Source organism: Xenopus tropicalis, chromosome 2 (genome assembly GCF_000004195.4).
Source record: "Xenopus tropicalis strain Nigerian chromosome 2, UCB_Xtro_10.0, whole genome shotgun sequence".
Lineage (NCBI taxonomy): Eukaryota > Metazoa > Chordata > Amphibia > Anura > Pipidae > Xenopus > Xenopus tropicalis.
Window position 1 is genome coordinate 114,224,789 of NC_030678.2, and position 25,642 is coordinate 114,250,430.

The 25,642-nt window shown below is 37.4% G+C and overlaps 1 protein-coding gene across 1 annotated transcript in view; it reads left to right on the top strand.

Annotated features, from left to right (window-relative positions):
- Positions 1–25,642, top strand: part of gabrg3 (gamma-aminobutyric acid (GABA) A receptor, gamma 3) — a 270,143-nt gene that overhangs the window by 219,794 nt on the left and 24,707 nt on the right. Inside the window, exon 6 of the mRNA XM_002931640.5 lies at positions 11,326–11,463. Coding sequence (XP_002931686.2) covers positions 11,326–11,463 — 138 coding nt within the window. The remainder of the gene's footprint in view (positions 1–11,325; positions 11,464–25,642) is intronic.

Genomic DNA, 25,642 nt, shown 5'->3' on the forward strand with positions numbered 1-25,642 from the left:
GTGTTTTTTTCTAAACCTAAGTAAACTATATTACTATCCATGGTTATAGAATAACTGTGGCCCTAATTAGAACCAATGAATTGACCAACAAATATAAGCAAACTTTTACCATGCCAAATTTTTGTGGCCACTTTGTGAAAAAATTTGCCAATGGCAAAATACAGAGTTTCTCCGAATCCATGCCTGGCAAAAATTTTTTAAAAACATTTGTTTTGTGTTGTTAGCTAAAAATATAATCCACCAAATTCCCAATATACCTGTTTAAGTAATGATCTTAGTGTTCTAACGTTTTCTTTCATCAAATTTAATTTTACTGGTGTATGTTTATTTTTTTTTTTACTACAAACATTAAATGAGTTAATACTATGCAGAAATATGGGGCCTAAGTGACATGTAGTAATTAGTCAGAAATATACCCAGTTACTATAGACAATTTCTTAAATACTCTAGTGGCGAAACCATGAAATCAAAATACACTATAAAAGCACAGAACAGAAACTAAAAAAGTACATCCTTACAGCATCTAGACTTCCTCTCTGTCTGAAGCAATACATAAATTTCATGACATGAGGGAGATGGAACAGATGATGGCAAGAAGATGGGGAACTAAAACCCAGATTGAAAATAATAATAACAGATTTATATATATATATATATATATATATATATAATATATATATACATTCATATATATTTATACATAGTAATTGTATAAATATACTGTATGTAACCCTTTCTTGGCACACTCAATTATTTTGGGCAGGAAATTTGGTACCCTTTGCAGATAAAAGGTACTGGGAACTGGGATTTTAGCGCAGTGCCTACACCTAGTGGACACTGAGGAGCACACCTCAAGGGGATTTCCACTAGGAAATAATCACACACAGTTTGCAGCAAATATCAACTTTATATAATTGGATGTAAATAAAATAGCATTAACATGCAAACAGTGATAACCCTGCTTTGGAAATCTGTGTGGTTTTAGCCACTACTGGCTCTGTCTCTCTGAGGACACAGTCCCACACTCCGCTCCTGGAGGAAATACCCTTTCCCAGTTCAGCCCTGGCAAGGTCCCTTCTCCAGAGCTCTTTTAGTTTCCCCAGGTACCTCTCCCTTTGAATAGGTAGTTGCTCCCACGTAGCAGGCACACGTGAAACACCTGTACTCACACAGGGGACACACACAGGAGACTATACCTTTTCCTCAGATGGACCACTCACTGGGTATCTGCAGGTAGTAAAGGCATCTTACCACAGTTTAGCAGATCTATCTTTACAGCTGGCACAGTCTTTACAGTCACTGCTTACTGGATGGTCTCTGTCTCAACTCTGGCAAAACAACAGGGGCTCCCTTTATAACAGCGGTTCTCAACCTGTGGGTTGGGACCCCTTTGGGGGGTCGAATGAAGGGGTCGTCTAAGACCATCGGAAAACACATATTTCCGATGGTCTAAGGAATAATTTTATGGTTGGGGGTCACCACAACATGAGGAACTGTATCAAAGGGTAGTGACATTAGGAAGGTTGAGAACCACTGCTTTATAAGCTGCTGGGCCTGCCCCTGATTTTTGGCTCCAAACCTTGGCACAACTTTCTCTCCCAACAGTGCACTGGGGCATCCAGCCAATCGGGTTCCTCCCTAGTCTGTAGCTGGATGATGTCACAGACTGAGAAACAGGTGAAAGAGTCCTCTGATCCCCTATATATATATATACTGTATATACACATATATACACACAATTACTTTGTATGAACTTATATTCCTTATTATCTAGCAGCTGAATGTTCAGTAGGTCTGTTTGTACAATGTTTAGGTATTAACATTACATGATGCCCAGTGCAGCTGGCAGCCAATGAAGCCAGAACACAATGCTCAATTAAAGCCTGGACTTATAATTTAAAGTTATAAATAGTTGTGACCACAAATAACCCTGTAATTTGTCCATTATTGTTTCTATCTAGTATACAAAGCTGAGGAACTGCATGATTTATAGTTCAGGACTTTATCTGTACTTGTTATATACATGTAACATGTCCTTGCTTTACAGATATTACCTAAAAAGGTAAATGTGTTATGGTTGAAAACAAGCAACAAAATATGCAAAGATTTATTGAAAATCAAAAACTGCACCCAGATACATGTGAAATGTGTGGACTTCTGGTAGATTTTAAACACTCGAGGATTGCTATGTATCCAGTGTAACAGTCTGGGTGCATCTCACTTTTTCTGTCAAAAATTTTTTGGGTTACAGTTCAGCACAAATAATCAGAAGTATATGGCTGCAGATTCCAGGTGTCTGTGAGCCACCCCAACAGTATATCATAAGATCAAAAGGCAAAAAGGAATCATACAGCTCCAGGCAGCATTTGAAAACTGCAGTGAATTTAATGGCAGTGTCAGCACACTACATGTTTTGGGCAGAGCCCTTATTCAAGTAACTTGACTCCCATTCTACCCTTCATTTTCGATGTTTCGAAAGTTTTCAAAAATTAATATTCAAAATTTCAGAAACTCAAATTCACGATTTTTACCACAAAAAACTTTAAATATGGTAAAACTGAAATCCAAATGTTCATAAATCAGCCCCTTGGTGCTTTCTGTATATATCTATATATATGTATGTTCACAAAAACTTTTAGTACCTGTATATATTACCTGTGTATATCAAAACAATTAATATGGGCAACATATTTTGCACTGCTGAGCAATAAATGGGTGTATACATTAAACATACATTTTATTTACACACAAAGCAACTAAAGACCCATACATTGAGTAAAGAGATCCCTGCCAAAAAAATGCTGCAATCTAAAAGGTAAATATATTGAGACACAAGGTATGGGAATTGCATAGGTCAGAAGTTGGCAAGGTGAGAGATGTAGCATTGGGTACTGCAATAGCAGCACACTGAAGCTATACTAAGTAAATGAGGGTAAGCATCTTAAAAAAAAATGCATTTTAAGATATCTTTTGGACAGTTGGACAGAACATGGGAGCAAATAATAAGGGGCCCAGGACAGAGGCTTGAGGAACATTAACAGATAGACAGATAGATAGGAGAAGATCATACTTCATTGTAGGAGACACTTAGGGGCTCATTTACTGATAAGTCGTATAAACTTGACATGGTATAAATTCGGATTAAATGTGAAAATTGTATTTATAAAATGCTGTTATCGGTCGAACAAAAATTTCGAGTTTACTTTCAAAAATCACAAATTTTTCAAGATGAAAGCATTGTTAAAACTTGAAACACGAGTTTAAATGGCCGTTTTTTTCCAAGAATCCTCTTTATTTTTCTCAAACAGGAATGGCTCATTTTTGGCACTCTTTTTTGGAAAACAATAATGTTTTTTAGTTTCACTTGAATTGGGTGAAACAATGATGGGATTAATTTCCCCTTGAAACAATGTGTGAAAACAATGATGAGGACTCAGTGGTACTCAACAGATCAAACCTGCTAATTTCTGAAAAACAAAAATTTTTCAAGAAACAGTATTGTACTGTTTTGCTTTGCCAAAAAATTTGCGAAACTTTGAAAAAATTCACAAAACAGAAAAAAAAATGCAAAACACGAAACGACGCATGTAAAAAAAGTCACGCGCATCAAAAAAAAATTGCGCGCTCTGCAAGATTTTTGATGCACATCATTTTGAGGGATAGAGATGAATTGCTAGGAGCATTTAGCTGTGTAGTGTCACTTCTAATGGTGTCAATTTTGCTTCTGAAGTGCTCAGCAATATCTCGAGCAGTGACTGATGCACACAGAGGGTAGTGGGGAAGGGGAGGGCAATTCAACCAAACTACAATTTTTTTTTTGGTCTACATACAAAAATATATTTTCTACCCTGACAATATACTGTATATGATATAATTTTATTCAGAAGATGTCAGACCTTTATAATTAGAAAATTTTCTCTTTGTACCAAATAGGCTGTGGAAAGAAATATTATGTAAATTGGAGGCAATTTCTTGAAATTAGGTACATATATTTACAGGGTTGGACTGGGACACAAAGGGCTCACTAGAGAACCCGATATCAATGTCCCACCAGCTGGAGCCTTTTCTTCTTATTAAGAAAAACCCTGGTATCCCCATGTTAGAGAAGTTAATTGTTCCAATTATTATTTAAAAAAATAATAAATAAATACATGTAACTGATTAATAAAGCCAACAAGACACAGTTCACTAAAATTAATCACTGTAATTAATCTTGGATTAATCAGTTTGTTGAAGATGGTTTTTTTTAATTAATATGTTAGTATTTTTTACATGCCAGAAATAATAGAGATGGTTTAACAGAATAAACTATAAGAGTATCGTGTTTTAATTTTTTTACAGCAGATTTTCAATCTAAGATATAAAAAAAAAACATGTAGTGATTGTAAATAACAGATTGGTATTCTTCGTTGTGGGGCTATATTACATAGTGTCGCAGCTATCATATATTCATGTTTGGTTTAAATCAGATCCAACTAGAGAAGTCTACAGTATGTCAATTGGGATCAGGGGGGTTCTTATTTTACTCCCATACAAAAAGGTAAATGTTTCCCTGCCTTGCCTGCTAGGTGCAAAGTTTCCTATTTTGTTTAGTGGGAAGTGATTATTAAAGGATAAGGAATGTAATTTTGGCATTTTACTGCCAATAGATTAGCCACATTAGGGCCACCTAGAATACTGTTTATTCTGCAGAAAGCTTTGATATACCTGAGTCCTAGAAGCTCCTTCTGATAGCAGCTGCCATTTTAGCTTGCTCTTCATAGCTTCCTGTTGCAGCTCTAGCCGTTATAGCTCAGATTACACTTTCCTAAGGGTAGGGGGAGTGAGTTTTATGAACTGCGCAGAATAAAGGATTTTTCTGAGAGAGGAAGTCAGATACCCCAAAAACTATGTTTACAAAAAAGGAGACAAGAAATCATGTGTTTCTTTTGATAGAGGACTCAGTGCAGCTTTTATGTGAATGTTTATGGTCGTATTTACATAGACCTTTCTGATAAAGCTTACTTAGTTTTTACCTTTCCTTCTCCTTTAAACTATTTACTGTAAGTCTCATATTTATCTGTGAACATGCATGAGTAGGTATGATTCCAGATATTAGATTAAAATACTTAAAATTGGTTCCAAACTTATAGACTTTAAGCAGCCCATTTACTAATGTTCATTTTTTCTCCATGATTTGCACATGGTTTTTATGTGCTAAAAATGCATTTTTGTCCTGTAAAAAAAGCACATTGGCCATTTATTATGCGACAAAACCACAAAAACCACATCTAAATGTTGAGGTCAGGTAGATATCAATTTAAGTGAGTTTAATCGTGGTAGAAAAAAACTCTTAAACTACACAAACTCGAATTTTGATAAATCTGCCTCCACATGTTTCTGGTTCAGCTTTACAACTACATTGTATATTCAATGATGCTTAATGCCATACTCAGGGAGATATTGTTTCCCATATAGAGAGAAATATAGGGGTTTTAATAAGGAAGTCACTGGAAGTGTCACAGTTTTTTGAAAAGCAGGCACTCACTGAGCAAATCTTCAGGCAGAATTCTTGATTAAAAAGTAATTATTGGAGTATGCCTTAGGCCTGTTACTGTTTAATCAAGAATTCTGCCTGAAGATTTGCTCAGTGAGTGCCTGTTCTTCAAAAACCGGTGACATCCGCTACCCTAACTGAAAACTCAGGGTGGTGCATCTGAGCTTCTTTTTCTCCATGGTGAGTTGTTGGACATGTCTTATAATTTTTGTGGTTGGTTTAATTGAATCACTGGTGCCACTGACAAGGCCTAGCTCTCCAAGATTACAAAGACATGCAACTAAACTCATAATTGGAATGGAACAATTCAACCACCAGAAAGATAATCAAGGTTATTTTTTTTTCCATCTTTGGAGAAAAGGGTCTTGCAAGGGGACATGATTGCTCTTTATTAAGATATATATTAAGACCCATCATAGACGGATAGCAGTATCCTTTTTACCATAGAGAAAGAGAAAATACAAGATAGCACCCCTTTAGACTTGAAAGCATGTATGGTAAGTATAGTAGAATTGGAGGGGCACGGGATAAGTGACCTGTGAATATGATCATAAATGCCAAATGATGTGGTCTTAAATATTATAACATTTTTGGTTGTTACAAATGAAAGTTTTCTTTTTTGATCCTAATAAAAAAATAAAACAGGAAATACAGTATGACAAAAGATTTACAAAGTAGTGTAAATAGACAAGCTTAATATGCAGATAGCATTATGCATATTTTTTCCAAATCATTAACTGCATTTGTTGGTGGTAGAATTATAGCTGAAGTTTTTACATTGCCTTCTTGATTTAAGCCCCGTAACACAAATCAGCTTTGGAATATAAAACTAAATAGCTATCGTAAAAGTCTGCTGAGTAAAAAATAAGCTTCATTCTAACTGGTACAGCTGAATTTTGGGAGTTAGTTTCATTCTAAACAGATGATAAGTGTTCATTATCAGCAGGTACGTGAATGTTCTAAAATCTGTATGCATATAAACACAATGTGTAAAGCACTGGCAGTAATACGGAAAGAAAAGCCTATGTGTAATTGCAAGCACTAACTTAGAAAAGATTAAATCTAAAGGCATTTGAAAGGGCCTGAGAGGTACATCAAAAATATATGATGTGTTTTGTTTTTAAATAAATCATTAAAACTAAAGAACAACTGTTTTAACAAAATCTAACTTCATTCTTTTACAATAAAAATTGGGGGATTGCACTTTGGCAATAGGGTAGAATCTACATCTCTGACACTCCAGTTTTAGAGTGCAAGATAATAGGGGTGATTTTCCCAGACGTTAGGCAGAAGCTTAAAAGCATTAAGAAGTGCAAGAGTTCTTTGTCAAGGATGCCTTCTGTTGGGGGCCTGACTGCTCTATGCAACATACTCTGGGTGTAAAATCCAGTGCAAGGTACAGAATGCAAAGCCAATATGCAAAAGGCAGCCATGTCCTTAGACAGGCACTAAATACAGGCCCCCTTGTGGCCTGCATCTGCCATCACTCCAAATTGACATCCAAATTAAGGGACAGGTAGAGGGTAGGAGAAGGAAGCTTGAGAGTCAACTGCCCCTCACAAATATAGCATTGCTAAACATGCACAGTGTTGTAGTCATCAGACAAACTCAGGTCTGTGTGGTCTCTCTTGAAGCACAGAGACCTGCAGCAACTCATCTATGTGTAAAGTAGGGGACAAAGAGCAAAATCATGACTGACTGTGCCTATTTTTTACACACTGCACACTGCCCTGCACATTGTAAATTACCCAAAAGACATCACACATTTCAACAGACATCATACATTTCAACAGACTATTAATGCAGGGTATTGCATTTCCCTTGTATCAAAACAAAAGAGCTTATAAACAACTATACAAACCTAATTTTAAACTCTTAAATGTCCACTTGGGTTATGTAAGTATGCTAATGCATAAAGCAAAATGTTTTCCCATGACACATAAGTGGATAAGAATATAAAAGACAATTACAATTACAATGACATTACATAGTCATACTCAATTACACAAATGAAACTGTTTACAGATAAAAAGAACAGTAACCTACTTGTTAAGGTTGAGAAAAAAAACACAATTAAGTTCAATGCTTATTATTAAGTTTAATCAACTAACTCTGGGGAAGACAAAATGATTCTTAAGGTAACAGTAATTTGTCTTAAAGTAGGGAAACAATTTCCTGTCCGAGAAAACACAATTAATTTCTGATAAAATAGAAAAACCCATCTCTCGATCAGCATTGTATTACATCACAACATCCTGTCTGGAATTGAAGCAGTGACCTGCAGGTTGCAGTCTCTTATATTTCTGCTCTATAATGGCTCTATAGCAGCAGCTACTTTTTAATGGCTGCTAAACTTCAGAAAATACCCTGCCATAGACAATACTAAGAATTGCCTCTGCTACAACATACGTAGAGACAATTATCAGTAAATGATCATCCTTGTCTGTTTTAGTAGCCACAACAAGTAGCTGCTACTAGTAGCTCTGTGTGTCTTCACCCTAAGAGCAGGCAACTATGGTCCTGGCTCACTGCCATTAGTATCCTTGTATTTTAAACTAGGCATGGCATGTTTCACCTGTTGTTAAACTGGCCATATATGCTCTGCACTCACTCACTCACTGTCTGTTATAGGCTTGCTTGTTCCTAGGTGCTCTAATTTTTGTTGCTGATTCCTGTTCCTGTTACTTTTCCTGTTCATTTTACAGCTTCCTGCTTTCCTAGTCCTGTGCCTTGTGTTGTTTTCCTGGTTCTGACCCTGGCTTTTTTCTGACTTTCAGTTGGTCTTACAATTCTGTGTTTATAAACTGGTTCTGATAGGCCAGTCTATGTCCAGCATTGTCCTTATCAGCTCCATTCTGGAGAATAGGTTTGGCTCCCTTGCCTGCCCTGTGGGAGTTACTGTAATACCTTGTAGTAAGCCATGGTGGCACCAGAGTAGCTGAGGACCAGGCCCAAAGCCAAAATTGGCTGTATAGGTAGAAATCATGCCACAACATGTGACAATATATATGAACTGTATACTAATGTACAATTTATCAAAGTACAATTGTTAACGAATACAAAAAATTTGTACTGTGTGTATTTTTTTTTACTTTTTCATTAATTTTCGCAACTTTTTCGTACTTTGCGACAATTTGCGCAACAATTTGTGCATCAAAATTGTATTTGTCGCAACAAGTACGAAAGTTTCGGATTCATTAAAGCTTCATTATCGTGACTTGGGCCAGGTTGGAGCTGCAGAGTGCCATTGAGTCCTATGGCGGGCTTCCAAAATCATGCACAGAAGGATAAAAGTCAGAAAGGTTTTCCCGCCGTTTACGATTGTTTGGATACAAACATTTTGTGACTTTCGGATCGCCAATACGATATTATCGCGACTATTACGATTTTTTTGTAAGCATTTTCGTGACATTTCCGATCATCAGAAATTTTCATATCTAATCCGAATTTTACCCATTTCGGGATTCAAACTTTGATGAATCTGCCCCTTAGTCTATGGGGTATACAAACATGTTAACAAAAGGGCACTTTTTTCCTTATATGCTAAACACAATTATGGAATACAGCACAGTCATTAAAGCATGTTAATTCACATATTTAGGGGCAGATTTATCAAAATGTGACATTAGAGCTCACCACTTAAAATTTCATTCACTTTATTTTCATTCATATGTGATTTTTATGGTAAACTCTATATTTCACCCACTGATAAAAATGCTTCTAAAAATCCAGAGCTGTCAACTATATATATATAAGGCTATGCAGGGGATTTTAGCGAAAATGTCATTGATACCCAAAAGTGATGTCACGCGCATGCGCAAATGCCACATTGCAACCAAAAATCGTTACCTGTGCATGCAATGCACAACCGCTTCTGAAGACATTACTGAATGCTTACAGGGCATGCACGTCCGGAATTTAATGATGAATATGGGAGATTCATCAAAAATTAGGAGAACTGCATTGGGTGATGGGAGACAGGGGGAGACAAGCTCAAGTAACTCCCAAAATATAGGGAGGTTTGATGAAAATCTCATAGGAATAAATAAAAAGTTGGTGATTTTTTTCTGTGGTGAGTTCTAATCTTACATTTTGATAAATCTATCCCTAAATGTTCTGAAAAAGGAAAATAAAAAATAGAATTTTCTATTGTTACCTTCAAAAAAATTCCACACTACAAGTGGCAAAATTACCAATATCAAATGAATATACTGACATTGCATTAGAAAATACAGTATTATATTATTATTTTTAGTATTATATAAAGTATAATGACTAAGAATGAGGTAAGCTCTCTAAGTAGTTGTGGGTGCTTCTCATCAGGACCTGGAGTTTATATCTCATTCATTTTGTCTAAATGTTTTTGGATTGTACTGTGTTTACCAACAACAAGTTGTTGATATTTAGGTAACTGAACTAATAAGGGAACACTCAGACACTTGTTATTTAGCTAAAATTTTCATAGTCTCTTTTCCCTAAAATTGCAGCATATTTTTCCCTTTCTAGCATCAAAGAGGGATATTTTCCAAAAGCTACACCATGTAGCTTCTCAAAATCAAGGTGCTTTATACATTGTAGAAAGGGTTAATTAGTTTGGCAATTAGATTTTGAATTTGCTCAATATTTATTTATGTATTCTCAATGCCTGTGGCAGGGTCTGGTCCTCCATCAGATTTTTATAGCTTCCATCGTGCCAAGACAGAAATAGTGTTTGTGCAAATTATTTTTCTTTTCAAATGGTTTACATAACCCCAAAGTGTAAATATTGTTGTATACTGCTTAATTATTGATTTAACAGAATTTATTTGGATGTGAGTTAATGATCGGATGTATGTAAATTAAATAGATTCAGTGGTAATATTTTTCTGCAGCAATCCTTCATTTTCATGCTGGAACTCTGGTGTTTTTGTGTCATTGACTTTTAAAGCCCTGTTAACAATTATAATTCAGTATTAATTTTGCTATTAGCTGTTAAAAATATCACAATTTTGTATATATGGAGCATAGCTCTGTAATTACTACAAAAGATTTAACATTTACATTATCATCATCTTTATTTATATAGCACCAGTATGTTACGCAGCACTTTACATTCATTTATAACAAACAGGGGTCTTACAAAATTTTAACAAACAAGGGTTTACAGAAAAAAGTAGGTTCATAGGAAATGCTCAGGGATTAGGGAACATTTAAACAAAAGAAAAATGAAAACAATTTGTGATATATAATAACTTTATTTTTATCAACAGGCATTGGATATGCTTCTTAAATTAGTTTTTAGGGATGGTTTGAAGGCTTGGAAGAAGGAGGCATATTAGTGGGACTATAGGCACTACCATGCAAGGCACTATATATATATATATATGATAAAGTTCTTAGGGTGAAGTTCGTTGGGCGCTTTGCCATTTATACTAAATTGCCTCCAGTGTGTGCAACAAATTTTTCCAAAATAACTTTGCAGCAAACTCTGGCTTAATTGTTGCCGGTAAAACAATGAAATCACATTAATTGTAGTGATTCAAATGTTTTAGCAGTGGTTACTTACACCAACCTCAGTGCAAAATCAATTTCCAGCTTTTTTGTTACCCATGCTGGATGCGATTTAGTGCAAAACATCCTGTCCTGCACTATCACCCTTAATAGTAACAGAAAACTAGAGTCTCAGTTGTAAGGTGGTTGGTACAGCTTAATAAAATGGGCATATGTATATTTTGTTCTATTAAAATTAAATATGAGGAAAACACATTATTTTATAATGGAATAGTTAAAAGTGTCACTCTTGTTAACAGATGGTTATCCAAGGGAAGAAATGGTATACAGATGGAGAAAAAATTCAGTGGAAACTGCAAATCAAAAATCTTGGAGACTTTATCAGTTTGACTTCATGGGCCTCAGGAATACCACTGAAATCGTAAAAACATCGGCAGGTAAGAAGGCATTTAAGAGTGGCAAAAACATACTGCAACAAATTTAAAAAATGTTTTTAAATAATAAACAACAAAAAATAGCATGCCTAAGCAGGGATATTGGTACAGGTATATACTCCAGTGCCATGTTAAATTGGCTAAATAGTACAAACATTAAATAATATCATTATGATATAAAGTCAGTCAATCTTGCATGCTCATGCGAAGGAAAGTTAGCATATATTTACATATTTTAATCTTTACTCTCATGCTGGTACAGCATGTTGATTGCAAACTAGATTAATTACAATGTAGCACAAATGATAGACTTTATAATGAACACAGCAAAGAAGAAAGTTTATTACTTCATTATATGGAAATATTATAAAGCATAATTGCTGGCATGTATACACATTTATTATCCCAAGAGAGATATGTAAATGACTTGGTGCAGTTTATGACTAATTATGGTAAACGCCATGTGTCTGATAATAATACAGAATAAACTAAAAGTAGCAAAATTAGACAACAACAACAGGTGTATTGGGTTGGGTTGGTTGTTGTATTGGGTACAAGGACGAGTGCTGACTTTTTCACCTTAAGTCTAAAACACGTTTGTGTTTCTAGTGTTTGTGAAAACATTGGGCCAGATTTAGTTCAGCGAGAAAAAGGTTTATCACATGAAACTCGTGGACGAGATCCAATTTGAAATGCAATTCAATTCAGAAAAAACAATCACGTGAAAACTCTATTGAAGTCTATAGGAAAAAAATGTAACTGAATTAGGAGAATTGTTTTTTTCTCACTGAATTGAATCTAGCCCATTATTTGGTGTTGTGGTTTGAGAGTTTCAAGCCAAAAAGTCACAAGATTTACATACGTGAAATGCAAGTAATTAGGTAAAGAAGCAGTAAAAGCAAAGATAGTATTATGGGGTGGAACAATAATGGCTATGTGACCAAAAATGCCACCTGAAGCTTCATCTCGATACTATTCATTGGACCTGCTGGGAGAAGGCATGGAAAACAAAGATAAAGATTCTGTCCCATATGATGGTGAACATAAATGGTCTATAGACATGAAGGGGATGACTTTACTAAAAGAGCAACATGCAATTAAAGAAACAAAAATGTTGTAAAAGCCAATGTAGAGGTTAAAATGGAGGTCAACACTGGTTTTGCTAACCACCGATGCTGCAGTTACTGTGATAATATCACAAGTAGAAAATTGGCTTGGTATGCTGAAAGCATCTATCATTACCTGAGAACTACTTTACCCAGACAGAGAACTTATATGTGAATGTTGGGGATCCCAGGAAGGACAGAGGTGAATATTCTGATTTATTCATGTAATGCACGCTAACATGTCATACAGGGGTTCTGAGACAGGTATCCTGAATTCCCCATTACAGGCTTTGATAGCTTACATAGCCACAGAGACAGGGATATGGCTTCACAGGTTGAATAAAATAATACTATGCTAAAGTATGAAAGGAAGATTACAGTGGAAACATTAGTCACAAGCCAGTACTTACCTTGACTATTGACCTATTTCTGTAAGTCCTATTTGCACATAATACAAAAAGAATACAAACTATTTGACTAACGTTTGTAAAATATTTAATGTTTTGAATATCAAATCCTAAAGAGGAAAGCTATAATGCTCATTGACTATGTGAGTACATTAGTGTAGCTTTTTCCAAATGCATTTATGTAGTGTTGCCAAAGTGAAGCCATGACCCCTAGGCTATCATTTGCACAGAAATTTCGTTTTAATCACATGCACTGAGAAATGTGAGAATACAAAGCATTATAGAGATATGTAGAAGAACTTTCACATTTTTCAAACCATTATAAAGATGTGTTGAAGGACTTTAATAGTGTTACCAAAAAGGAGCATTTACTAATGTACCTATGTTTTTATTTTTTTCTTCACAATTCTTATTTTTTTGCACTAAAACTAGAATTTTTTGCAGAAATAAAATAAAAACACCATTTTTCGCCATTTACTATGAACCAAAACTGCAACAAATCCGAAAGTACAAATATACCATCTAAAAGCTAAGGTCATGTAGAAGTCAATGGCAGGTGGCCTTTTTCTTTCTTTGCTTTGTGGCTTTAGAGGGTTTCGCTTTTTATTTTTACACTTTCGTTTGTGCGACAATACGGAAAGTAAGCGGTTTTCGCATTTTTCTGTATTTTTTTTTTCTTATTTTTAAAAAGGCTGTTTTAATAAATCACTTTGCATTCTCGGTTTTAGAGACAATTAGTTTTTTGTGGCTTCAAAAAACTTAAAAACCACAAAAATGACAATGCTGATAAACGTAGGTATACTAAGACATATCAAAGATACGTTACCCATTTATTCAAAGTAAAGTACGTACGCACCATCACACATGCTACTGTGACTACCAAACTTATTTTAAACTTCACACTCAATAGATTTGGAGCCTGTGAAACTGACCAATTCTAATAAGTCATTTTGCTTATTTCTACTGAAAATTGTGCAGATCTTGTTATGGTATTACACAAACATTAAACTTTAAAAATTGTTATGCAATTTTCCAAGGATAGCAGCACATCTGATTTATTTTAAGTGTCTCAATGCCAAAATGGAATATATGAGGTATCTGAGTGCTTAATAATAGAGAATGTCACGCTTTTGCTGACTTTATATTTGATTAGGCCATTTCACACAGCTCCAGGTTTAAAAGCTGTTTCTGCTGACCTGGTTATCTGCATATGGTATAATTACAGCTTCATTTCAATTTCACATAACCAAATACAGTCCTGCTAGCTTTGAATGGACTGGGTTATCAGGACAAACTGTTATAGTAAATATTAAAAATGTTTTCAGATGAAATGTGCAAAAGTCAAGGATGCCTGTAATACAAACGTAAAAGCCATTTTTGAATATTTTATACATTATTCTTCTACTGGCCACTGTTTCTTACAGTAGAAAAGCACAAGTAGACACAATGCAGTTCACAAAACAGTTTTGTAGGTGACCACCATACTTCCTATCTAGATTTTTATTAGTATTTATGTTCCCAAGCTGCAGTAGTCTAGTAACTTCTAAGCCATTTGCTAAGCACTAAATAGTGGCAACTATTATTATTATTTCTTATTGTCACACATTTAAAAAGTGCCAAGATATTTTACATAAAATGCACTATTCCTGGGCAGCTTCAAAGTAAATGGACACCACACCATGACCTCCCCCTCCAATAATATGATATGGTCCAATCCCCCTATAAAATGGTACAGCCCAACCCCCCATCCAACAAAATGGTACGGTCCGATCCCCCCTCCAACAAAATGGTACAGTCTGACCCCCCTCCAACAAAATGGTACGGTCCAACCCCCTCCAACAAAATGGTATGGTCCGACCCCTCCTCCAAAAAAAATTATACGGTCCGACTCCCCCTCCAAAAAAATGGTACGGTCTGACCACCCCTCCATAAAAAATGGTACAGTCCGACTCCCCCCCTCCAAAAAAATGGTATGGTCAGATGCCCCCAACCCTCCAACAAAATGGTACGGTCCGACCCCCCCCTCCAAAAAATGGTACAATCCAACCCCCCCCAACAAAATGGTATGGTCCAACCCCCTCCAATAATATGGTATGGTCCGACCCCCCCCTCCAACAAAATGGTACAGTTCGACCCCCCTTCAACAAAATGGAACGGTCCAACATCCCTCCAACAATATGGTACAGTCCGATGCCCTCCCAAAAAATGGTACGGTACGACCCCCCCCCCAACAAAATGGTACAGTCCGACCCACCCCTCCAAAAAAATGGTATGGTCCATCCCCCCTCCAAAAAAATGATACGGTCTGACCCCCCCATCCAAAAAAATGGTACGGACTGACCCCCCCCTCCAAAAAAATGGTACGGTCCAACCCCCCCTCCAACAAATTGGTAACAGTCCGCCAAACCCCCTCCAAAAAATGGTAATGGTCTGACCCCCCCAACCCTCCAAAAAATGGTATGGTCCGACCCCCCCTCCAAAAAATGTACCAGTCTGACCCCCCTCCAACAAAATGGTACGGTCCGACCCCCCCTCCAACAAATTGGTACAGTCCGACACCCCCCCTCCAAAAAATGGTATGGTCTGACCCCCCCAACCCTCCAAAAAAATGGTATGGTCCGACCCCCCCCTCCAAAAAATGGTACAGTCTGACCCCCCTCCAACAAAATGGTACAGTCCGACCCCCCCCCCTCCAAAAAAATGGTACGGTCTGACCCCCCCCTTCCAAAAATGGTACGGTCCGAGCCCTCTCCAACAAAATGATATGGTCCGCCCCCCCTCCAAAAAATTGAAATGGTCCGACTCCCCCCCCTCCAAAAAAATAGTATGGTCTGACCCCCCCAACCCCCCACTCCAAAAAATGGTACAGTCTGACCCCCCTCCAACAAAATGGTACAGTCCGACCCCCCCCTCCAACAAAATGGTACAGTCTGACCCCCCCTCCAACAAAATGGTACAGTCCGACCCCTCCTCCAAAAAAATGGTATGGTCTAACCCCCCCTTCCAAAAAATGGTACGGTCCAAGCCCTCTCCAACAAAATGATATGGTCCGCCCCCCCTCCAAAAAATTGAAATGGTCCGACTCCCCCCCCTCCAAAAAAAATGTATGGTCCAACCCCCCCTTCCAAAAAATGGTACGGTCCAACCCCCCACTCAAAAAAAATTGTACGGTCCGAGCCTTCTCCAACAAAATGATACGGTCTGACCCCCCCATCCAAAAAAATGGTATGGTCCAAACCCCCCCCTCCAAAAAAATGGTACGGTCCAACCCCCCTCCAAAAATGGTACAGTCTGACCCCCCTCCAACAGAATGGTACAGTCCGACCCCCCTCCAAAAAAACGGTACGGTACGACCCCCCACTTCCAAAAAATGGTACGGTCCGACCCCCCTCCAAAAAAATGGTATGGTCCGACCCCCCCTCCAACAAAATGGCACAGTTTGACCCCCCCCAACAAAATGGAATGGTCTGACCCCCCTCCAATAAAATGGTACGGTCCAACCCCCCCTCCAACAAAATAGTAAGGTCCAACTCCCTTTTCAACAAAATGGTACGGTCCATCCCCCCTCCAACAAAATGGTATGGCCCGACCCCCCCAGCAACAAAATGGTACGGCCTGACCCCCCCCAGCAACCAAATTAATGGCACACCCCCTGCAACAAAATGGTATGGTCCGACCCCCCCTTCCAAAAAAATAGTACGGCCCGACCCCCCTCCAATAAAATGGTACGGTCCAAACCACCCCGTCTGCCAAAATGGTACGGTCTGATCTTTAGTTACAGGGGCTGTCATGAAACCATATCATTATGTTGAAAAACCCAACATACTGTTCTTCAACTTCAGCTTATTCATCTGCTTTTTCTTCTTCTTCTTAGCGCCCCCATTTTCTAAACTCTACTCCTACAGTTTTAGGGGTACAACACCCAAACTCTCCACACTTCTTCGCCCTATCGCGGAGCAGGTTGCTTGTGCTTTTCTAAATGATTGCACCCCCCGTCTTTTTGTGGCGCCGCTCTGAATACCCTAATTTTTCCATTGACTTTGACAGGGAAGATTTTCAAACTGCTGCCACACTTACAGCTTTGAAGCTACATCCCCCAAACTTGAAAAACATAATAATGGGGTCACCCCGAATGAAATAGTGATATTTTTTGGATGATCCCAAAGTGGGAGGGACCAACAACAGCCAATCACATTTCACCCATTGACTTTTATGGGAAAATTGAAACTGTTGCCAATCTTACAGCTTTGAGGCCACACTCGCCAAACTTGAATGACATAGTCATGGGGTCAGACTGAAGAAAAATTTGATGATTGTTGGATGCCCATAAGTGGGCGGGGCTGTGAACAGCCAATCAGATTTTACCTATTGACTTGGCGGAAATTCAACCTGCTGCCATTCTCACAGTCATAACATCAGGGTCCCCAAACTTTGCAGAGTTAGGCACCAGGTAACTGCGGTTCAAGGTTAGAAAAAGTGGGTGGAGCCATCAACAGCCAATCAGATGTTACCTATTGACTTTCAATGGGGAAATTTAACCTGCTGCCATTCTCACAGTATTAACACCAGGGTCCCCAAACTTTTCACAGTTGGTCACTAGGGGACTGCAGTTTTAGTGGGCGGAGCCACCAACAACCAATCATATGTCACCTATTGAATTTTATTGGTTTAATGCCAGGGTTCCCAAACTAACTACTCAAGGTTAAAAAAGTGGTCGGGGCCACCAAAAGCCAATCACATTTCTCTCATTGTTTTCAGTGGGGAAATATTAACTGCTGCCATTCTCACATGTATAATGTCAGGGTCCCCAAACTTTGCACAGTTTGTCACTGGGTGACTATGTTCAAGTTTAGAAAAGTGGACGGGGCCAACAACAGCCAATCAGATTTCACCTATAGACTTCATATGTTTAAATGTAAATTGCTGATTTAAATATTAATACTAAGGTCCCCAAACTTTGCAAAGCAGAGCCACCAACAGCCAATTCATTTCCACCCATTAAATTTCATTGGTTTATATTTAAACTGATGCCATTATTTAAGTATTAATATTCCAGCATTGTTAAACTTTCCAAAGTTAGTCACTGGGGATTTGCCGTTCGAAAAAAGTGGGCGGAGATACCCATAGCCAATCACATTTCACCTTTTTACTTTCAATGGTGAAGTATAAAATGCTGTCAGTCTCACAATTTTTATGCCTGAGTCCCCAAACTTTGCAAAGTTGGTCACTGGGGGACTGCAGTTCAAAAATTGTGGGCTGGGCCACTATCAGCCAATCAGATTTCATCCATTGAATTTTATTGGTTTAAATTCAAAATGCTGCCATTCTCACACTATTTATGCCAGGGTGCCCACTGTTTGTCACTGGGTGACTTCGACTCAAGGTTAGAAAAAGTGGGCACACCCACCAACCGCCAATCACAATTTACCTATTGACTTTTATTGGTTTAAATTTAAACTGCTGCCGTTCTTTAACTATTAACCATAGGGTCCCTAAATCTTGCAGAGTTAGTCACTGGGTAACTGCAGGTCCAGGTTAGAAAAATTGGGTGGGGCCACCAACCGCTAATCAGATGTCACTCGTTGACTTTCAGTGGGGAAATCTAAATTGCTGCCATTCAGACACTATTAAAACCAGGGTTTTTACTATATAACTGTTGTCCAAGTTTAGAAAAAGTGGGCAGATCAGATTTCATTTAGTGACTTTGCGTTTTTCAACCCAACATGAAGTTTGTTCTCAAACTTCCCTTTCTAGTTAGAAACTAGAATTGTTTTTTTGTTTTTTTTTAAAAAATGCCACCTAAAGCCTAGTAAGCTTTGTCTTTTCATCTTGATCTTCTTGGTTTCAAACAGATGCAAGAAAATGTGAGATTACAATCTCTCTCATGGTTACTTATTATTGGCTGAACAGATCATTAAAGGAGAAGAAAATGGTTAATCACTGGGAGATGCCAAATGTTAAATGTCCCTCCTTAGTGATAAACCATTTTTCTTCTACTTTAAAAAACTTAGCCCTTAAGCATTTGCCTCACTCCTTTAGAATTAGAAAGCACTCATCAAATTTTACCTATTTAATGTAGTCCAAGTAATTTAGACTTCAGAAGCGAAAGGGAAAGTGTTTCATTTACAGAACATGGTGTAAACTTCAACACTAAGGGGCTGATTTACTTACCCACGAACGGGTCGAATGGAGTCCGATTGCGTTTTTTTCGTAATGATCGGTACTTTGCGATTTTTTCGTATGTTTTGCGATTTTTTCGGATTCTTTACGAATTTTTCGGATCCAATACGATTTTTGCGTAAAAACGCGAGTTTTCCTATCCATTACGAAAGTTGCGTAAAAAGTTGCGCATTTTGCGTAGCGTTAAAACTTACGCGAAAAATGCGCAACTTTTCGCGTAAGTTTTAACGCTACGAAAAATGCGCAACTTTTTACGCAACTTTCGTAATGGATACGAAAAACTCGCGTTTTTACGCAAAAATCGTATTGGTAACGAAAAATTCCTACAGAATCCGAAAAAATCGCAAAACATACGAAAAAGTCGCAAAATGTTCATTTACGAAAACGCAATCGGACTCCATTCGACCCGTTCGTGGGTAAGTAAATCAGCCCCTTATTGTTTTAAAATAACCAAAAAGTTTAAAGCTATGATACTGTTCCTGGAAAATCTATAGAACAACCTAACTTTATGGTTTGCCTGGGTGCTGGTGGATATTGGAAGTTAAAATATAAACTGCCTTTTTCAATAGACTTGCGTATGAGGCACAATTGTAAAGCATGGTGAATATATTGCCTGCAATTACATGGTCAATGTTAAAATTCTTTTTGTTTTATTTTTTTTATAATTATATATTGTTCACATAAAATTATCTATCTTTTCAAAGACTTAATTTTTTCCCTGAAAGCTTAAAACTTTTCTGTTTTCTATGGGCAATTGAAGCATTTTTCATTTTCCCTCGAACTATTAGTTCTCAATTTTACATACATTCTTTTAGTAGTATTAAGGCTTTATCTACTCAATGTTTCTGTTATATTTACATTAGTCATTTTAATTGTCACCAGAACAATACATACAGTCTGTGGCACGTCTACCAAAGGCATCAGAGCATAGCCTGTCTGGTATGATTGTCTAGATTATGGTGATGACACTGATAATGTAAGCCACTTTTAAATGTGTGATAAGTACCAGCAACAGGCCAGTATGTGTAAAAACTGAGTCTCTAAAAGGGTTTGCGAACACATCATTTTATTACTACAGCTGAAAACCCACAGTACCCACTCTATGTTTGTGGTGACTTTTTTTTAGAATAAATGTGATACGTAATTGTTTTGTTGTTAGACTGCATATTACCTAAGTTACCTAACTACATGCTTTGTCAATACAGGTATGGGACCTATTATCCAGAATGCTCAGGGCCTGGGGTTTTCCAGATAAGGGATCTTTCTCTAATTTGGATCTCATAACTTAAGTCTGCTAAAAATAATTTAAATATTGAATAAACCCAATAGGCTTGTTTTGCCTCCAATAAGGATTAATTATATCTTAGTTGGGATCAAGTACAAGGTACTGTTTTATTATTATAGGGAAAAAGGAAATAATTTTTAAAAATTAGAATTATTTGCTTATAATGGAGTCTATGGGAGATGGCCTTTCCGTAATTCAGAACTTTGTGGATAATGGGTTTCCGGATAAGGGATCCCATACCTGTACCACGGTAGTCATAGCTGCATCTAGAAAATAAATTAGTTATGAGTGAATCTGTCCAGTTTTGCTTCGCCAAAAAATGCGCAAAACTTTAAAAAGATTAGGCTGTCAATTTGTAGAAAATAACTCAGTAGTGAGAAGCTAATGTATAATGGAAATTTTGCTCTATTTATTTGTTAAGATAAATTGTTTTAAATGTCAAAAACACCAGGGCAGATGCTTACATTACAATGAGACATAAATGAAATGTATAGTCCACACAGGTATACATTATTTACATACATAGGAAATCCTCATACCTCAAACTTGATTATCAATAAGCTCAGAAGTGCAGTGTGCATTAGCAGACTATTTAATCTTTATCCTATTAAAACAAAAGGCATATAAAATCATCAAGTTGTCATATACAGCTATTGCTAACATGCTCCTCATTCCTTTTAAAGGTAAGTACACATATTCCAAAGCAGCTGACCAATAAATGAAATTGTAATTCAGAGCAGCTTTCCATTATAATTTAATTACGTATATTCATTGGTTTTAATGCTATTTGTATATAGATAAAAAAAATAAAGCAGTATGTGTCTGTCCCTTTTTATTCTCTGCCCTGATGTTTCTAATATTTAAAACAATGTAGAAAGGTTCATACAGAAAGGGTATGATGAGATGGGAGTGGAAGGACTCGACTGTTCTGTAAAGAACTCTGATGTCAACCCAATTAAATAGGATTAAATTGGAATGCTGACTGCAAGCCCGGCCAGATGCCCAACATCAGTGCACATACACATAGCTGCAGTAAATACATGTGGGGGTTAAATTGGCATATTTTGCAGTTTACCTATGTTTTGGCCTTTTCAAAGTTATTTCATATATTTGTATTCCTGGTGTCATGCATATTGTGTACTGGGATGATTTGGGGTGGGCATGGGGCTATCAGAATCAGTTGTGTTCTTATGCATATCCGTAAGAACATGTGGCTGATTTATTAAATATTGAGTTGGGGATTCCTATTAGTTCAATCTTTTACCCTGTGTATGAACACTTTTCTGACAGTCTGGAAAGTATTAACAAAGTGACACATTAATCAAAGTAATTAGATGTGTCAGTTTATCCAAAGTGCAGCTCTGAGCACTAACGTCTTCTAAATCCTTAATCTTCAGTAGAAATAACATGTACTGAGTTTTCAGCACTAAAATAAATCTGAGATGATTGGTAACATTTTAACAATTACAGATCAATAATAAATAGGTCTTTACTTTCTCCATATACTAGCTCTTAAAGCACATATCGTCTCATAAAACTGGACCTACGCACTAATTCAAGTACCTGAATATTTAACACCTGTCCAAATCATTGCTTGCCACAGCAAATAACAAACCTAAAGAAAACATTCACCGGCTATTTATTACAATGGTACAAATCATTCTGGCACGGAAAATAATTTGTAACGCATTGATACTACAGTGTACCCATAATAAGATACCAGTTATTGATAAAGTGGTGACAGGTAAAAGGTTTTAATTGGTGTATATATACAGTATACATTATTGCAGCTAAGGTTCCCTTGCTAATAACTGCAAAAAATGGGTTCCTATATTACCTTACATTTTTTATTGCATTTCATTGCATTATTGCATTTGTCTGCTTACTTGGTGGCTCAGCGTGCAGGTGAAATAACTGAAAGTCTAGGCTTGACTGCAGAAATAGATACACTAACTATTAAATGGCAAGTGAAGTCTTCATTGCTATCTTCTCTAACTTTCAAATCACTTCTGTGATGCTTTTGTTAAAATCAACATATTAAGTTTGACTTCAGACAAGGTTAAAAACAGGTACTGGCACCATTCCAGAAAGAAGGACATATTTCAGGACACATCAGGGGAAAAAAAAGGAAAACATTTGCTCTTTCTAATTTGTCACACTGTCCTGACAGTTAATTCAGTCAGATCCAGGTGGTTAATAGGGGTCCTGCAGCATGGGACGTTGGAAATTCACTAAAGCAGTTCAGACCTGACACCTAGCTCGAATCATTCACATCTGAATAATATTAGTGGGCTGTGGCAGCCATAAAATTCACTGTGGCTACATTTTAACTTGCTGTGGTTTCTACTGAGCGAAGCGCGTGTTAGACTGAATTATACAGTATTAAAGAACTGAAGTATATAGTATATAGTACGTGTAAAACGGAATCTTTCCATTTTCTCACATTTGGTAGCTTCACGTGCTAATATTTATAATGAATCACTTACTGAAGTGACATTTTCATTTAAATAAATTAGATCCCAAACAAATGCTTATTCATAACTATAATTCAGCTCAAGCCTATAAAAAGATTTTATAATTAGCATAGTTAAAAATTGAAAAATACCATTTAATACCTTATCAAATTTTATATTGTTACAGAAAATGTATTTGCTTTTTTGCCAAATTAAAATAAAATTAAATTATAATTTTAGACTTGCATAACTTCAGTACAGGTATAGGAGCAGCTATCCAGAATGCTCAGGACCAAGGGTATTCCGGATAAGGGGTCTTAATAATTTGGAGCTCCATATCTTAAGTCTACTAAAAAAAATCAATAAAACATTAATTTAACCCAATAGGATTATTTTGCATCCAATAAGGATTAATTGTATCGAAGTTGGGATCAAGTACAAGGTACTGTTTATTATTACAGAGAAAAAGGAAATCAATTGAAAAAATCTTAATTATTTGATTAAAATGGAGTCTATGGGAGAGAGGCTTTCCATAATTCGGATCTTTCTGGATAACGGGTTTCCATATAATGAATCCCATACCTGTACTGGAAATGACGGTTCAGAGGGGTTTGTCTTTATGTAAAGTCAGATTTAAAGTCATATATTAAAGACATCACCAGTGAAAACGTTGAATCTCTTTGGACAGAAATTTCAGTAGGGCTGAAGGTTACAAAGAAAATGATCACCCCGTATAGATGAGGGGGATGAGACCCAGCTACTGTTACAAATAGAGGAGGCTTCACAACTGGGTCAAGTTGTTATTATGGGGGACTTTAAGTTGGTAAGTTGGTTGATGAGAACGGGGAAAAAGCAGAAATTTTGAACTCTTTCTATTTTTCATCTGTCTATACATCTGAGGAGCCAGCTAATGAAGGCTTCCCTTTTAATATGCCCAGTTCTAGTAATTTAGCTACTGACGCATGGGTCACTTGGGAGGAAATTCAAAAGAGACTTGAACATGTAAAGGTAAACAAAGGTCCAGGACCGGATGGGATTCATCCTAGGGTATCAAATGAGATGAGCTCTGTGATTGCTAAGCCTCTTCACTTAATTTTTCAGGATTCGTTGAGGTCTGGCATGGTGCCGAGAGACTGGCGAATTGCTAATGTGGTGTCGCTATTTAAAAAGGGATCCCGTTCTCAGCCTGAAAACTATAGGCCTGTTAGTCTGACATCAGTAGTAGGAAAACTTTTGAAAGGGGCAATAAGGGATAGGGTACTTGAATACATTGTAGTTCACAATACTATAAGTTTGTGCCAGCATGGTTTTATGCGTAACAGATCTTGCCAGACTAATTTAGTTGCCTTTTATGAGGAGGTGAGCAGGAACCTTGATGCTGGAATGGCAGTTGGTGTCATCTACTTGGACTTTGCTAAAGCATTTGATACAGTACCTCACAGAAGGTTAATGATCAAATTGAGGAATATTGGCCTAGAACATAATATTTGAAATTGGATAGAGAACTGGCTGAAGGATAGATTACAAAGAGTGGTGGTAAATGGAACATTTTCTAATTGGGCCAGTGTTGTTAGTGGAGTACCGCAGGGGTCAGTCCTTGGTCCTTTGCTTTGTAACTTGTTTATTAATGACCTGGAGGTGGGACTAGAGAGTACTGTTTCTATTTTTGCTCACAACACTAAATTGTGCAAATCTATAAGTTCCATGCAGGATGCTGTCACTTTGCAGAGCGATTTGACAAAATTGGAAACTGGGCAGCAAACTGGAAAATGAGGTTCAATGTTGAACAGTGCAAAGTTATGCACTTTGGTAGAAATAATATAAATGCAAACTATCTACTGAATGGTAGTTTGTTGGGGGTAACCTTAATGGAGAAGGATCTAGGGGTTCTTGCAGATAACAAGTTGTCTAATTCCAGGCAGTGTCATTCTGTGGCTACTAAAGCAAACAAAGTGCTGTCTTGTATAAAAACGGGCATTGACTCAAGGGATGAAAACATAATTTTGCCTCTTTATAGGTCTCTGGTAAGGCCTCACCTTGAGTATACAGTGCAGTTTTGGGCTCCTGTCCTTAAGAAGGATATTAATGAGTTGGAGAGAGTGCAGAGACTGCAACTAAACTGGTAAAGGGGATGGAAGATTTAAGCTATGAGGTTAAGGTCCCCATACACGGGCCGATTATAGCTGCCGATATTGGTCCCTTGGATCGGAGGGGCCTGGCCGACCGATATCTGGCCTGAAATTGGCCAGATATCGATTGGCCAGGTTAGAAAATCCAGTCGGATCGGGGACTGCATCGGCTCGTTGATGCGGTCCCCGAACCGACTGCCCCATTGGCGCGTGTAGAATTTGATTGTTTGGCCCCAGGGCCAAATGATCAAATTTGCCTACATGCCTCCCCGATATCGCTCACCCGTAGGCGGGGATATCGGGTGAAGATCCGCTTGCTTGGCGACGTCTGCCTGTGTATGGCCAGCTTTAGACTGTTGAGGTTGGCGTTGTTTTCTCTGGAAAAGAGGGGACATGATTACTCTGTACAAACACATTAGAGGGGATTATTTCTACTGTACAGCGCTGCGTACATAAGTAGCGCTTTATAAATAAAGATATACATACATACATAGGCAGATAGGGGGTGTTCTTTTTTCCCATTTCATTTGAAGCAGCGTAGGTGGTTTTTTAACGGTGAGGGCAGTGAGGTTGTGGAATGCCCTTCCTAGAGATGTGGTAATGGCAGATTCTGTTAATGCCT